Genomic DNA, 14,462 nt, shown 5'->3' with positions numbered 1-14,462 from the left:
TTAAAAAAAATAAATATATAAAAATGTTTACCTGCATGTAATGTGATCATTATTTGACATCAGAGATCCGTGAACATTAAATTATTATAAGAGTACTTGAAGTAAATATTTTAAGTCAAAGGGGTTCAGCTGACAAAAAAGTTTGTGAATAGGTCTATAATTGAGAAATTCTGTTATTATAACAAACGTACTAATTTAACATTAATGCAATTCTAAATGTAAGCCATTTCTGGTCATAAATTACCATTTTAATTTTGCTTGTGAAATGCAGATTTTATTGTAAACTATCTATACTTGTTGGTTAGTTTTAAACCTATGCAAAAATACTCAGTTACTACAGAAATAAATACTATCAACAAGACAAAATCTAAAATTAATGGACTTACTGTGATGATGCATTTCCACAGTTATTAACATTGTAAATCTAGCTGTTGTAAAGTTTTCATTTTCTTTTATAACACTATGCTTTGTGTTTTCTCACCTTAGCATTACTATAACTAGTTAACGCAGTTTCAAAAGCTGGCAAATTTGACATCTTTCACTTATTTGACCCTAATCACTTAGATAATTTTTTTTTTTTTGTCAGGACGCAAAATAGTGAAGTCTTCTGATATTTGGCAATAGGTCTACTCTGAAAACATTTTGAGTTGCAAGATGACTGCAGTAGTTATATAAAAAATAGTGCTGTCAAACGATTAATCACGATTAATCGCATCCAAGATTAAAGTTTTTGTTCACATAATATATATTTGTGTACTGTGTATATTTCTTATGTATAAATAAAAGCACACACATACAGTATATATTTTGAAAATATTTACATGTGTTTACATGTATATATTTATATTCATATAATTGATATTATATATAAATATATTTAATATATAAACAACATATATACATGCATGTGTTTGTATTTATATATACACATAATAAATATACACAGTACACATATATATCATGTAAACAAAAACTTTTATTTTGAATGCGATTAATCGCGATTAATCGTTTGACAGCACTAATAAAAAGAGACATGGAAGTAATATGAGACACATGCAGCACCAGCATGTTAGTTTTACGACAGCTGTCAGATATCCTGTCATTATAGGCCTATAAAAACACTGACCAAAACAGAATCTAGCTTTGCTTAGGGAGTGACCTGCATTGCATGTAAAAAAATAATATATATATATATATATATATATATATATATATATATATATATATATATATATATATATAAATTAAAACCAACGCCAGAGCATCATCGTTGAATTTACGGTAAAATTTAAAAAGTCTGTCCCAATAACATCAAAGAGGCACAACTTGCACAATCGCATTGGAAACTGCGAAGTGCATGCACTGGGAAGATCGTGTTGTTTAACCCGACGGCTTTAGGACCTTCCAGATTCCAGAAGCGTCGAGCTTTATTTGTGGATTGGGTTGCATCCTGCTCGCTGTTTCGCTACAATGTCAGCAGCACGCCTGATTTTACTCATCGCTTGCTGCATAACGTTTTTCCACTCTGGAAATGCTCAGCTGGGAGAGTCTAGACTACATAATAGACCTTATGAAGTCCTGCTGAAGGAAAATCTAGGTAAGAATTTAATTTAAACACGCGCGCGACCGAACCTGTATCGGGCCTATTACGTTACATCCACAAGGGCTGAACCTGCCATTGTGTCACCACAGTTTAGCATAGATTCACTTTTATGTGCTGTCGTATGTAAATGTTAAATTGGCCTCTCAGTTAAAATATGATCGTAATGCACTGGACTAGATGAGCATCAGTGGATTTATTTGAGTTGTTTGTTCATTTTATCTCCTCCTGCAGTTCTTCTAATAAGTGTTCTGTGCACACTGCTGGTGGTCATGATTGGAATGGCAGTGTGTGTCTACAAACCTCTTCGGCGCAGGTGACAAGCCCTCAGGATGAAAGACGCCGGGAACTGAACACTACTATGGAGAAGGCTTGGTTTTGAATATTAATGAGCCGAGCCAAGCCATTGGACGAGAGCAACGCAACGTCAGCACGAACTATTTAATAGTCGGGATCCAACCCTTCGCTATTGGAAGGTTGAGCATGACCTAATTAATACTGATAAAACCATTGGCGTCTTCCCTGCAACGCTTTAATTAAATCTAGTCAGTAATCAAGTCCAGATCTCCCTAAACCTTATACTTTAAGTGTTTAAAACTGAAGACTGTTTCAAACACATGCGTACTAAATTAGGATGTTTTTTTTATTACAGTTTATAAGCTGCTAAAATGTTTACAGTCTGAATTTATACGTATTTATTTTTGTATTTAATATTTTCATGTATTTATTGTAAGATGTTTATTTGATTGTTTTTTTTGAATGTCAGACCTCTTGAACAAATTAAAGCCAATGCCTGAATCAGTATGAATGTGCTTGTGTTCAAAATAAATAACTGAATGCATGTTTTACTATACTTCTATAGGCCTAAAATTAATAACACCCTCAGAAAACTGGCACCCTTTCAAAATGTACTAATATTTTAAAATGTACTAATATATATAGTATGGTAGCCTACTAATAAGGGTCTTACAAGTAACAGCTTTGTATCGTTTTTTCCTGAGAGTGGAAGCCATTAAAATGAATACATGATTGTAGTTGGTATAGTAGTACTAGTACTTTTATAATGTTATCATAAATAAATAGCATATTTACACTTTCATCAAATTTCCTCTAAACTTCAGTATTTCCATTCTTGTCTGCCTAAGTGTCCTCTCTTCAATCCCATCAGTCACAGTGAATTTCTTTTGCTCTTTATGGGAGAGACACAACTCATCCATCTAATCCAGTCACACACAATAAGATCAGCATCTGCTGAGCAGGTTATCTCTCCCTCACACAGGATAGATAGAGGACCAGTGGATACTTATATACAGGTGCATCTCAATAAATTAGAATGTCGTGGAAAAGTTCATTTATTTCAGTAATTCAACTCATTGTGAAACTCGTCTATTAAATAAATTCAATGCACACAGACTGAAGTAGTTTAAGTCTTTGGTTCTTTAAATTGTGATGATTTTGGCCCAAATTGAACAAAAACCCACCAATTCACTATCTCAACAAATTAGAATATGGTGACATACCATTCAGCTAATCAACTCAAAACACCTGCAAAGGTTTCCTGAGCCTTCAAAATGGTCTCTCAGTTTGGTTCACTAGGCTACACAATCATGGGGAAGACTGCTGATCTGACAGCTGTCGAGAAGACAATCGTTGACACCCTTCACAAGGAGGGTAAGCCACAAACATTCGTTGCCAAATGAATGATGTATGATGATGGTCAAGCAAAATCGATTCAAGAATTTGAGTGAACTTCACAAGGAATGGACTGAGGCTGGGGTCAAGGCATCAAGAGCCACCACACACAGACATGTCAAGGAATTTGGCTACAGTTGTCGTATTCCTCTTGTTAAGCCACTCCTGAACCACAGACAACGTCAGAGGCGTCTTACCTGGGCTAAGGAGAAGAAGAACTAGGCTGTTGCCCAGTGGTCCAAAGTCCTCTTTTCAGATGAGAGCAAGTTTTGTATTTTATTTGTAAACCAAGGTCCTAGAGTCTGGAGGAAGGGTGGAGAAGCTCATAGCCCAAGTTGCTTGAAGTCCAGTGTTAAGTTTCCACAGTCTGTGATGATTTGGGGTGGAATGTCATCTGCTGGTGTTGGTCCATTGTGTTTTTTGAAAACCAAAGTAACTGCACCTGTTTACCACGATTTGTGGAGCAGTTCATGCTTCCTTATACTGACCAGCTTTTTGAAGATGCTGATTTCATTTTCCAGCAGGATTTGGCACCTGCCCACAGAAAATGGAGCGAGGAAGAGTTTTTAACTTAACACTACAATACCACACATATTTGAACATCAAACTCACCAGACCTGAACCCCAGAGAGAATCTATGGGGTGTTGTCAAGAGGAAAATGAGAAACGAGACCAAAAAAATGCAGATGAACTGAAGGCCACTGTCAAAGAAACCTGGGCTTCCATACCACCTCAGCAGTGCCACAAACTGATCACCTCCATGCCACGCCGAATTGAGGCAGTAATTAAAGCAAAAGGAGCCCCTACCAAGTATTGAGTACATGTACAGTAATTGAACATACTTTCCAGAATGCCAACAATCCACTAAAAATGTTTTTTTTTTTTTTTTATTGGTCTTATGAAGCATTCTAATTTTATGAGATAAATGAGTGAATTGGTGGGTTTTTGTTAAATGTAAGCCAAAATCATCACAATTAAAAGAACCAAAGACTTAAACTACTTCAGTGTGTGTGCATCAAATTTATTTAATACACAAGTTTCACAATTTGAGTTGAATTACTGAATTAAATGAACTTTTCCACGACATTCTAATTTATTGAGATGCACCTATATATATATTTGCACAATGATTTTTCATCACATTCTTAGCAGTTGGCCAGAAAGTGAAACACCTGCTGAGCTGAAGTCATGGAAATGAGCACTTGAGCTGATTAAGTCATGCAACCTAAATGAGTGAAGAACTATTTCCTGAAAAAGTCATTAAAAGCTTTTAAAGCCAAAGATGAACAAGCTGTAGCATTCAGGATCCTTCTGTATTTTGCTTCAGGCAGGCTAACAGAGGTTTCACTGTTTACTGCACTTCGTTATTCTTCTAGTTTTTTCCTGTAGTGGCTAATGAATCAAAAACCTTGCACATTTACAGAAAATATCTTACTTCAGCGTATATCTTTGGATGAATAAACAACAACCACATCTGTATGAGATGAGTGTATGAGGCTAGTAAATTATCAGAGCTCTTCGTGCCACATCATCTAATACATTCTTTTTACAATAATATTACTATAATTGGTGTCATCTTGGACATTGGATTATTTCAAAAGTTTTGTGTCCACATATTGAAAACACATTTGCACATACAACTTACAATTATAATTTTCAGTTTCTTTTGAATATAGTCTGGATTGGAAGACCCTTATTTATTATCCATCACAAATACCTTCAAGCTGACAAACTGAAAAAGAGATAATACAAAAAGCATTCAAGAAGAAAGACACAGATAGGTATGCATTAGAACAGTGCCATCTGTTGGTTTGTTTAATGCATTTCATGAGGCACAAGACATTATAAATGATCAGACCCTTAGGTAATGTGACAACTAATAAACTAATTGACTTAAAATCTTAAAGTGAATAAATGAATAAGAACTGCATGAATCTTAAAAAAATATATAACAAAAGCAATTTCATGTTTTTGATGGCAAGATGTATTCGTAATTTGGAAGTTTCAGATATTGTGCCACGATTCACAACCACTTTTAAAATTTTAAGTAAAAATGTTTATAACTGAATTTGATCTGACCATCTTGACTGCTTTTATCCACCTTTTTTATTTGATTCACCGTTGCTTTGCAACTGTCTCACAGTTAAAGAAGCACCAAAAAGTCAATAAAGTGCTTTTATTAAAGTAAAAACATTTTTTTGTGTGTGTGTGTGTATGTGTGTCAAATATACATCACAGTTTACAAATGCCTTCAGGATTTCTTCAACATGCTTATTAAAGAGGATACTTTCTCTTGCATTTTGCAGCATCACAATTCACCAAGAATCAACACTAACCCTGATCCGGTAGAGACCATTAAACATTTTGGCAATTAGTTCGAGTTAAGACTTCTACCCAAATACCAGAAGTTAAATTAGGTTTTAAATAAAGAATGAAATAGAAATGTGTCCAGGAATCATGATATGTGGATAACCAGAGCCAGAACATTGGATTCATTCTAATCTGTTATTTAAATGCAGCAAAAGAATTAATACAGGAAACTAAAACCAATGTCCTGTTAATATAAAACATCCCGATTATAAATGCGAGACTGTGGCTGCCACTATCCTCAGATTCTGGTTCGCTACAGGAAGAGTAAAGCAATATAAATGTCCATTTATGACATATAATGAGGTGGCAGAAGATATGGTTAAAATCGGTTCAAGCTTCACACAAAAAGTAGTGAGAGAGATACTGCAAGCTGTAAGTCAATACTCAAACATCTTTTGAGCCTCACAAGGCTTTAAAAACACTTACAGAAAGAAGTCGACAAGACATCAAGAAAAAAAAAAAAAACACGTTGACAAAATAAATAGCACTGGTAGCTACAACAGGAAGGAACAGCGTGAGATTCCCTAAAGATTCCCAGACAGAGCAGGGCAGGTTCTTCCACATTTATCACATCAGAACCTCTTTCAGCAAACAATGCTGTCCAACCACACACATTCCCACAGACAAAAACAGCTGCTTTTCTCGTCACACATTCCCCTAGTCCTTTAGTGTAGCATGAGGTTTGGTTGGTGCCAGAAAAGTGACCCAGTACTGCCACATTCATTCTTTGCATTACAACATACTCATGGCGATCTAAGCATTTTATTGTATCATTTTACAAATTAGGCAGACTAAAAGCTTGAGGCGTATCGGCTTACATCGGACAGGCCTTTTCAGAAATATCCCGGTCTGTATGAGTGCCTCTTACTCCGGCGAGGCACGGCGGTGTGATTTATTGCCTTTACGGTAGAGATGCTTCAGTCAGAAGTTGTCTAATGACAAAAGCACACGGGCTGAAAATGGTACTGTCCTACTGCTTTGTGTAAAACATTCATTTCTTTCACTTTCCTTGGCTGCGTATAAAATGGTTTAAGAAACCGACAACTGGTGAACATCAGTTTAACCCTGAGACATAGTATTAATATAAACCTAAAGCTAATGTTAATGCAAAACTTTATCTAGTCATTACTGTCAGAACGTCACAACCTTTCTACCACGTAATCTTCAAAAAGCAGCACTGGATTTCCTGTAAAATACATGCATGGTCACCTCTTTGAAGGAGGAAAAGAAAGTGGGAAAATGCAGTCAAATGTATGAATGATCACGAAACTAAATGTTTGCTTACTGTTTAAGGATAAAGCAGCAGAAACGTTCGGATGTTGTAATATGTAAAAATGTGTAGTCATATGTCAGTGGAGACAGAGAACTGCACTGAATCATAAGAAGGGTATACAGTAAATAAAAAGGTTTAATGCTTATGGCGATAACAGGAACTCCCTTTTTTCTTTCCTTCCCTCATCTTACTCTGTCACTTTTCTGTTAAGGAGAGTTGTAAAATCCTCTGTAATTCCTCTTCTTCCTCCTTCCTTCTCCTTTCCTCCTCCTCCTGTGCCCGGGTCGAGAGCTCCATAGCCAATCGCAGCTCAGAGTCAGGGGTGGAGGCGGAGCCAGGGCTTGAGGGCGTGGTGTCACTAAGGTCTACTAAAACTCCTTCAGACCCAGACCTGAGGTATTGTGACAGAAAGAGACCGTTTAAGAAAATGCATGCATGAAATGACAAAGAGCATTCTGAAAGATCACTCAACCCATAGTTTGGGGTTGGTGAGAGTTTGTAAAATGTTTTTGAAAGAGTGCATTAATTTGATAAAAAATATAAATGCAAATAAAAGTAAAAAGTTTTTTGTTTTAATAGATTTTAAATTGTCATTTATTCCTGTGATGCCAAAGCTAATCTTTTTGTTAAAATATAGCTGTTATTCCATTTTTTAGTGTCACATGATCTTTCAAAATAAATTTTTCTACTAGTCTAATGTTCTGATTTGGTGCTCAAGAAACATTTCTTATTACCATCAATACTGAAAACACTTATTATAAATGTCTTTATTTTATACATCAATTTAATGCACTTTATTAAAAACTCTATTTTTCTTTATAAAAACAAAACAAACAAAAACAAAACAGTATGTGCCCCTGGACACAAAAAGTACCCATCGCTCAACCGATTCATCGTGGATTGTGTTGCCTGTCCATCAGAATTACTCCAAGTGTCCTAAAACAAAACAGCCAGCCAGACTGCATATTAGAGACAGACATCATCAAGAAATGCACAGAATGCACTAACAGGAAGTTCTCTGACCTGTGAATTGAGTGCACTGGACTCGAGCAGACTCTGGTGAATGGCATACTGGAGCAGCTCTTCATCATGACTGGCCGGGGTGTAATGGCGTGTGTTGGAGTGGCGGTAGCCCCCTCTGTGGTGATAGTGCGAAGGTGCCACGAACACAGATGGACACACCTTGAATAGAGCAGGTCCTGCAGGAGCAGGAAGTGAAACATGCATTTAAAATTCATGTTTCCTGCTATTAATTAAGGGCAGAGTTTGTGACAGTTAACAGGTCTTCTGTGGAACAGACGAGGAATCAATATATTTCCAAACCTGAAGCCTGGCTGTCACACTTCTCTTCTGTAGGTGTGGGTGTAGAAGCTGATTGGTTGGAATCCAAAGGTTCATCTGTACTGCACTTGTTGACGTTTCCAAATGTGATCCGGGCATTCAACACATGGAACAGAGGGATTTCTGAAGAAACAGAAACAGAATCAAACCCGTGATCTAGTTAGCGCCATGTTCTGACTTATATTAAAGACATTCACAAGATTGGTTAGTTGTTTATTTTTATTGCCATGTCAGTTTTTTTGCAGGTTAGAGAAGTTAATATTCTATCTGATGCATTCAATTACAAATGCAAATTTTATGCTGGACAGGGTTTCATTTAAAATCTGAGTAGTAAGGCTGTTTGTTCCTCTCACTCACCGATCTTCACTGGGAAGCCAGGGGGAAACCTGAGGTTGATGAAGTCCTTGAGTCGGGCAAAGTGAGTGCTGGTGCGAGCCATCAGGTCAATGATGGGAGTGACCTGCTCCACCAGAGACAGAGGATGCTCTTCACTCATCCACAGGGTGCCTTTAAACCTGAGAGGGCGTCCAAACACAAAAACTGAACCATTTCTTCAATTACATGTGTGTAATATATTAGTTATTTATATTATTTACTGAATGGAGTGAATGGTCAGCCTCACTTCTGTGTTCTGATGGTGAGCTCAATGGGCCGACCGATGTCTCTGCCCTGCAGGTCAAAGTTGGGGTTAAAGTACTCCTCTGGAGTAATAGCTGTGGGGTTTGTGGCAGTGGCATACTCCATAGTCATGTCCTGAAATCAAACATAGAAATGATCAATACAGAATCCTTCCAGCTTTGTAAAGCATGAGTGTTTTTTTTAAATGTACACCTAAAAATGTATAAATGTGTCTGATCTAGATAACAAAATATCAAACGTTTATACACATTAAAAAAAAAATAAATAAAATAAAATAAAATAATATATATATATATATATACACACACACACACACACACACACACATTTAAAAGAACAGTAGTACTATTCAAGCAAATTTGTTAGATTTCAAATTATAGATCAATAGAAATACTGTCCAAAAATAGTATTTGGACAATTTGTGGTTTTCAAACATGATTATCGTTAATGTGATAAACGACTTGCTACGACAACTGAGAAGAACTGACTATACATCTACTAAAAATCAACTTGACACTTGTTTTTGCTCTAATCAAGTAATTTCTAATATGGATAAAATATGTTATTAATGACAAAAGTTCATCCATTTGTTTGGATATTTTACTTGGTTTGAAATTTTGTATCAAATTCATTGACATTCATAAATTTGTAAGTGTGACTGCAGTGCCCAAATACTTCAGTAGAAAACAAATTCAATGTTTCTGTTTTGTGTGCTTACCCCTTGAGCACCGATCTGTTGCTCTACCGTCCCGAGTAAAGACTCCAGAACATTCCTTTCACCTGTTGAGATCAAAAGCATCAGTAATTGATATTAATCAGTTCCCATAACAAGGACCTCCAGGGAACAGACTGTAGACCCTCTACCACTGACAGAGTGCTGGAGCCCGGTCTGGAACTATTTCATGCATTTTATTGCCATTATGGGCAAGAAAATTGGCTTCAAACTGATCCCTACAATCCGAAACCAATAACTTCACTGATTAATAATGTTGTGGGAACACAGGGATGTTCTGAGAGAGATTAGCAGTTCCCGGTCGAGCACCAGCACCATTTTGGTAGAAAAGGGGTATGATATTTATAGTGTAAATCTTAAAGTGGGTTAATTACTTTTTATCCTGGCCTTCTCTTCGTCTGTGAGGTGCTCCGTCCTGGTGCGAATCACAACGTTCACATTGTTCACCGAAAAAACCTGCCAAAAGCAGTGTTATCACCCACAGGTCAAAGAGAAACTCACTTCTCTAAAAAGAGAGTCACACTTTTCTGTAAATCTAAAAAAGCAGGTTTTTTTGTCCTTCCAGTCATTCCTAATGGTACAGTAGTTCACAAACAGCTGGTCATTTGCTTACCTTGGATTCAAATCCATTTACTACTTCTGTTCTGTCTGACCTCCAACCCCAGATACCAGATTTAGACCTGAGCACAAAATGCATTTTTTTAATAGCATGTTTGATTTATTCTTCAGCAGCAATTGTGTTTATCTGTTTTCCGTGAATAGAAAAAATAGTCAGTGTGCAACAATGTTCATGGATGTCCATGTATGACATTTTTCATAATGCTACCATTCAAAAATGTGTGGTCAGCAAGCCTTCTTTTAAAGAAATTAATACTTTTTTTTCTCAGCAAGGACGTGTGAATTTTGCAAAATTGACAAATAAATGCTGTTCTTTTAAACAATCTATTTATCAAAGGAAAAAAAAGTTTCCACAAAATATTAAGCAGCACAACTTTTTAACATTGGTAAAAGAACGCTTCTTGAGCACCAAATCAGCATATTAGAATGATTTCATGTAAAACTGAAGATATGGAGTAATAGCTGGTGAAAAATCAGCTTAAATTACATTTTAAAATAGAAAACAGCAATTTTGAATTGCAATAATATGTATGTTTTTGATCTGCTAACACACTCGGTGATAATAAGAGACTTCTTTCAAAAACCATTAAAGCCATAACCTTTTGAATGGTAGTACATTTATTAGATGTAAATCTTATATAAGGGGCCATGCCTCTCAAATGCAATGTTCTTTGTGTCCAGATATGTGTTGACAATGGGTGTTGTCAGCCTCTTGGCTACTTCCTGTACGGCGGGCTGCATGGAGTCCAGTGTGACGTCCTCCATCTCGCGGGAGAGATCGAAGCGCTCGGTGTCCACCACCTCGTCCTCGTGATTGACTTCCATCAGCTCAGTGGAGTTGTCTGTGAGAACGCACATGCAAAGTGAATCTAAACATACAAATGTGAATTTCCTGTAAGCTTCAGAAGAATTCAGTAGAACCCCACCACCACGGATGGTGAGAACGGTCGACTAGTCTTTTTTAAAAACACATGCAAACAGGCAGAGGAAATAACCTTCTCCTCTAAAGATATAACTTCTTCTTCCTCTGATCCAGGTCATGTTTTCAAAGCCCAGCAGGGTGGTATCCACCCTCAGACAGGCCCCACTCTTCCAGATTCTGCACACGTCGCTGGGACACACACGTGATACGAGAGGAACTGGATCCAGAGCAAAAGCAGCAGATGAGGATCATTCTACAACCTAATAAAGCCATGAGAACTGATGAACAGAAAAGGTGAGGGGGACAAAAAGAGCACTTACTCCAGCTAGTGAACTCCCACTTCATCTCCATGTAGAAATCTGGAGACTAGGACAAAAAGAAGTTCATTAGACTTTAGGCGCTTTCACATGACTCACATCAGGGCTTCAACGCACCTCTCAACACAAGTGTCAGGCGCCACATTGGCTTCCCAGTAAAACGTGTTAAAAATAGCATCAGAGAGCAAATTGTTAGGTAGTAAGAAAGCATGTGCTGTAAACTGTAAATAGTGAAAGTAAAACAAAAAGGCAACATATTTGACCTTAGAACAGAAAAGACTCGTGACGAATGAGTCATGCTGATTGCTTGAGGATTAAAACATCTGTGAATATCAAAATGCCTTTGATGTTAACACAAAGGATGTTTTTTTAATGGCTGTGCAGCTAAATCACAGAAAAAATTTGGTGATATATTTTTTTTTTAAAGAAATAAATAATTTCTATCAGCATAGATGCATTAAACTGATCAAAAGTATCAGTAGAGATTTTTATAATATTACAAAAGACTTCCATTTCAAACAAATGCTGTACTTTCTATTCGTTTAAGAATCCTGAACAAAAATGTATCACGGTTTCCACCACGACTGATCATAAGAATGTTTCTTGAGTGGCAAATCAGCATATTAGAATGATTTCTGAAGGATCATGTGACACTGAAGACTGCTGTAAATTCAGCTTTGACATCACTTGAATAAATAATATTTTAAAACAGATTACAATAGAAAACAGCTATTTCAAATTGTAATAATATTTCACAATATTACGGTCTTTAAATGTACTTATCATTAAATAAATGCAGCCAACATCTTACCATCCCCAAAGTTTTATATACTATACAATAATAGCTCAAAAATCCCCCAAATAATACACAGAATCAAATGACAGACGCACCTCTCGGATCTTGCACAGTAACTCTGGAACGCCGCCCAGCGCAGTGGAGGCTTTAAGGTAATCTCGTCGCTGGAGCACCAGCTGCACCATCTCTGGATCTCCTGTGCTGACTGCTTCCTGCAGCACTGTGCAGACAACAACACACATATTTAAGAATATGGGCTTGTAATGGAAAGGTAAACATACTAGCTTCTATTCTACAGTGTATTGTAAATCACATAAAAAGACATCTGCTAAATGACCAGTAAGTGTCTCATTAGGTGGTCATTAGAGTATACACAACACTGCATCCCGGAAAAGCTCGACCAGACGTATTAAATGATTTGACTGGCTGGGAAAACTACTGATGTGCAAGTGGTCATTATAGTTCTAATGGTATTCTTGTGGGCGATACTGCAAATCTATCTGATGTCTTACCACCGTCAAAGACCTGCTAAGTTGACTAATGTGCAGTTCATAAGCTCTATTCTCACCTGTCCAATTTTTGTCGTTCTCTTTGGAAACATCTGCGCCGTGTCTGAGCAGCACTCTCACCGACTCCAAGTGTCCTAGTGAGACGGCCAGGTGCAGAGGCGTCCGGCCCCTGGGATCCACCTCTTCAATGTTACTCTGAAAGGAGTGTAAACACATACAGCTCATATCTTAGTGAGGAAATGGAAAAGCGCCAAAAATCATGTGCATTGCTCTTAAAAAATGAAAATGGGAATATGGAACGCGACGGTCACTAATCAAAACACTGGATACTCTTCCTGTGAATATGTCATATGTAGCAATAGTATTCAATCATTCAGATGGCATGGACATTTAAAAAAGATCATCCTAAAACTTAAAAGGTAGCTATATATTTACATGTAATTAACAATTATGTAATTGCTAAATAAATGTTACAAATGTGCATGTTATTTATCCATTTATTTGAATTGCAATTTATTCATTTCTTCAGCTTACACTTAGTTTTTACACGTCCCCCTCCCAAACAAAGCTGTGATCTACAGCCTTGTGCAGTAAAATAAAGCTTTATTGATGTTAGGATGAGCTCACCAGCTCTCCAGTGCAATGACACACAGCAGTGCTGGGGTTAACAAGTGGATGGCAAGCTGATGAAGCATTTTGCAATAGGAGCAAATAATATACCAATTCCAATTTCTTTAGATTATTAAATACATGTCAAGCATGGCATGCAATCCACTGGAGGCAGAAATCTCGAAGCAGGCAGATGATTCTAACACCAGATGCACCAGTCTACACACACACACACACCGTCTGTATCTCTTTTTCCAGCCTCCTGTAGTCATTCTCCCACACCAGGGCATGCAGTGGAAACCTGAGGCTGAAATCCTCGATGCTGGCAGCGGTGGCCGATAACATTCTGCCCCGATCAAACTCTCCGTGTGTCCCCCTCCAAAAACCAAGAGCCAGCCTGCGAGCTAGCTACTGTCATGAACCATCAGAGCTCTTCATGCGTTGAATTAATTGTTAATAATTATACAGTGACTCTGACTATTAAACAGGTGGATTTCAGCAAAAGGGGACGACGAAAACGCACCCAACTTTTTTTCAAAATAAACTTTTGAAAAACAAGGAAGTGGCAGGTTGAAACTATTTGGGTGGGGGTGTATCCAGTCAGTTGACAAATCTTTCCTCCAAACCCTATTGCATTTATAAATAATGTTCTCAATATAAAATAACCGAAAAGAGCCCAATTAGATATATATGAGAAATAAGAGAAAAAAAAAAACAATAATGGAAAAATACTAATTATTTTTTTCTTATTGAAATAGGCGAGCCCGACGCCAGACTAAACCATTTCATAAAAGGAGGGGCGGTCGTGTTATAAAAGATGGCTAAATTGTAAGTGTAAATTTGTGTATTCGTAAAGAGTAGTTATTTTCTGAGCTCTAGGCGTTAAGCGAAAATGTTTTCAAATGAAACATCTGTAAATTATCGTAATTAATAATTCGCTCGCCTGTTGGTAGGCGCGACGCCCCTGTGTTTTAAATGATCGTTAGCTCATCAGGAGCGGCTGGCGATGAATCACTTCTGCGCATGCGCAGAAACGAACGCAG

General features: G+C 37.2%; 1 protein-coding gene and 1 long non-coding RNA gene across 2 annotated transcripts; one reads left to right on the top strand and one right to left on the bottom strand.

The window, feature by feature from the left end:
- Nucleotides 1-1,156: 1,156 nt before the first annotated feature.
- LOC122137360 lies at nucleotides 1,157-2,404 on the top strand. The gene is made up of 2 exons (XR_006154792.1): nucleotides 1,157-1,597; nucleotides 1,835-2,404. It is a non-coding gene; the product is annotated as an uncharacterized LOC122137360 (long non-coding RNA).
- A 3,049-nt stretch (nucleotides 2,405-5,453) lies between these two features.
- On the bottom strand, nucleotides 5,454-14,070 carry ankrd13a (ankyrin repeat domain 13A). The gene is made up of 15 exons (XM_042723621.1): nucleotides 13,657-14,070; nucleotides 12,870-13,005; nucleotides 12,397-12,521; nucleotides 11,509-11,554; nucleotides 11,262-11,405; nucleotides 10,919-11,108; nucleotides 10,262-10,328; nucleotides 10,023-10,104; nucleotides 9,634-9,695; nucleotides 8,899-9,029; nucleotides 8,634-8,791; nucleotides 8,259-8,399; nucleotides 7,959-8,134; nucleotides 7,810-7,871; nucleotides 5,454-7,326 (listed from the first exon to the last, which is right to left on the bottom strand). Exons 1-15 carry the CDS (start codon nucleotides 13,762-13,764, stop codon nucleotides 7,131-7,133), a joined length of 1,824 nt encoding a protein of 607 aa, XP_042579555.1. The 5' UTR covers nucleotides 13,765-14,070; the 3' UTR covers nucleotides 5,454-7,130.
- Nucleotides 14,071-14,462: the final 392 nt, after the last annotated feature.

The sequence above is a fragment of the Cyprinus carpio genome, chromosome B5 (genome assembly GCF_018340385.1).
Source record: "Cyprinus carpio isolate SPL01 chromosome B5, ASM1834038v1, whole genome shotgun sequence".
Taxonomy (NCBI): Eukaryota; Metazoa; Chordata; class Actinopteri; order Cypriniformes; family Cyprinidae; genus Cyprinus; species Cyprinus carpio.
Note: the sequence above shows the minus strand (reverse complement) of the source record. Positions and strands in the feature narration are given on the sequence as shown.

Coding starts and splice junctions, on each gene's coding strand:
- ankrd13a (XM_042723621.1), bottom strand. CDS start 13,764: ATGTTATCGGCCACCGCTGCCAGCATCGAGGATTTCAGCCTCAGGTTT. Junction 10,105..10,261: donor TAAATGGATTTGAATCCAAG/GTAAGCAAATGA, acceptor TGCTTTTGGCAG/GTTTTTTCGGTGAACAATGT. Junction 8,792..8,898: donor CTCACCATCAGAACACAGAA/GTGAGGCTGACC, acceptor ACGCCCTCTCAG/GTTTAAAGGCACCCTGTGGA.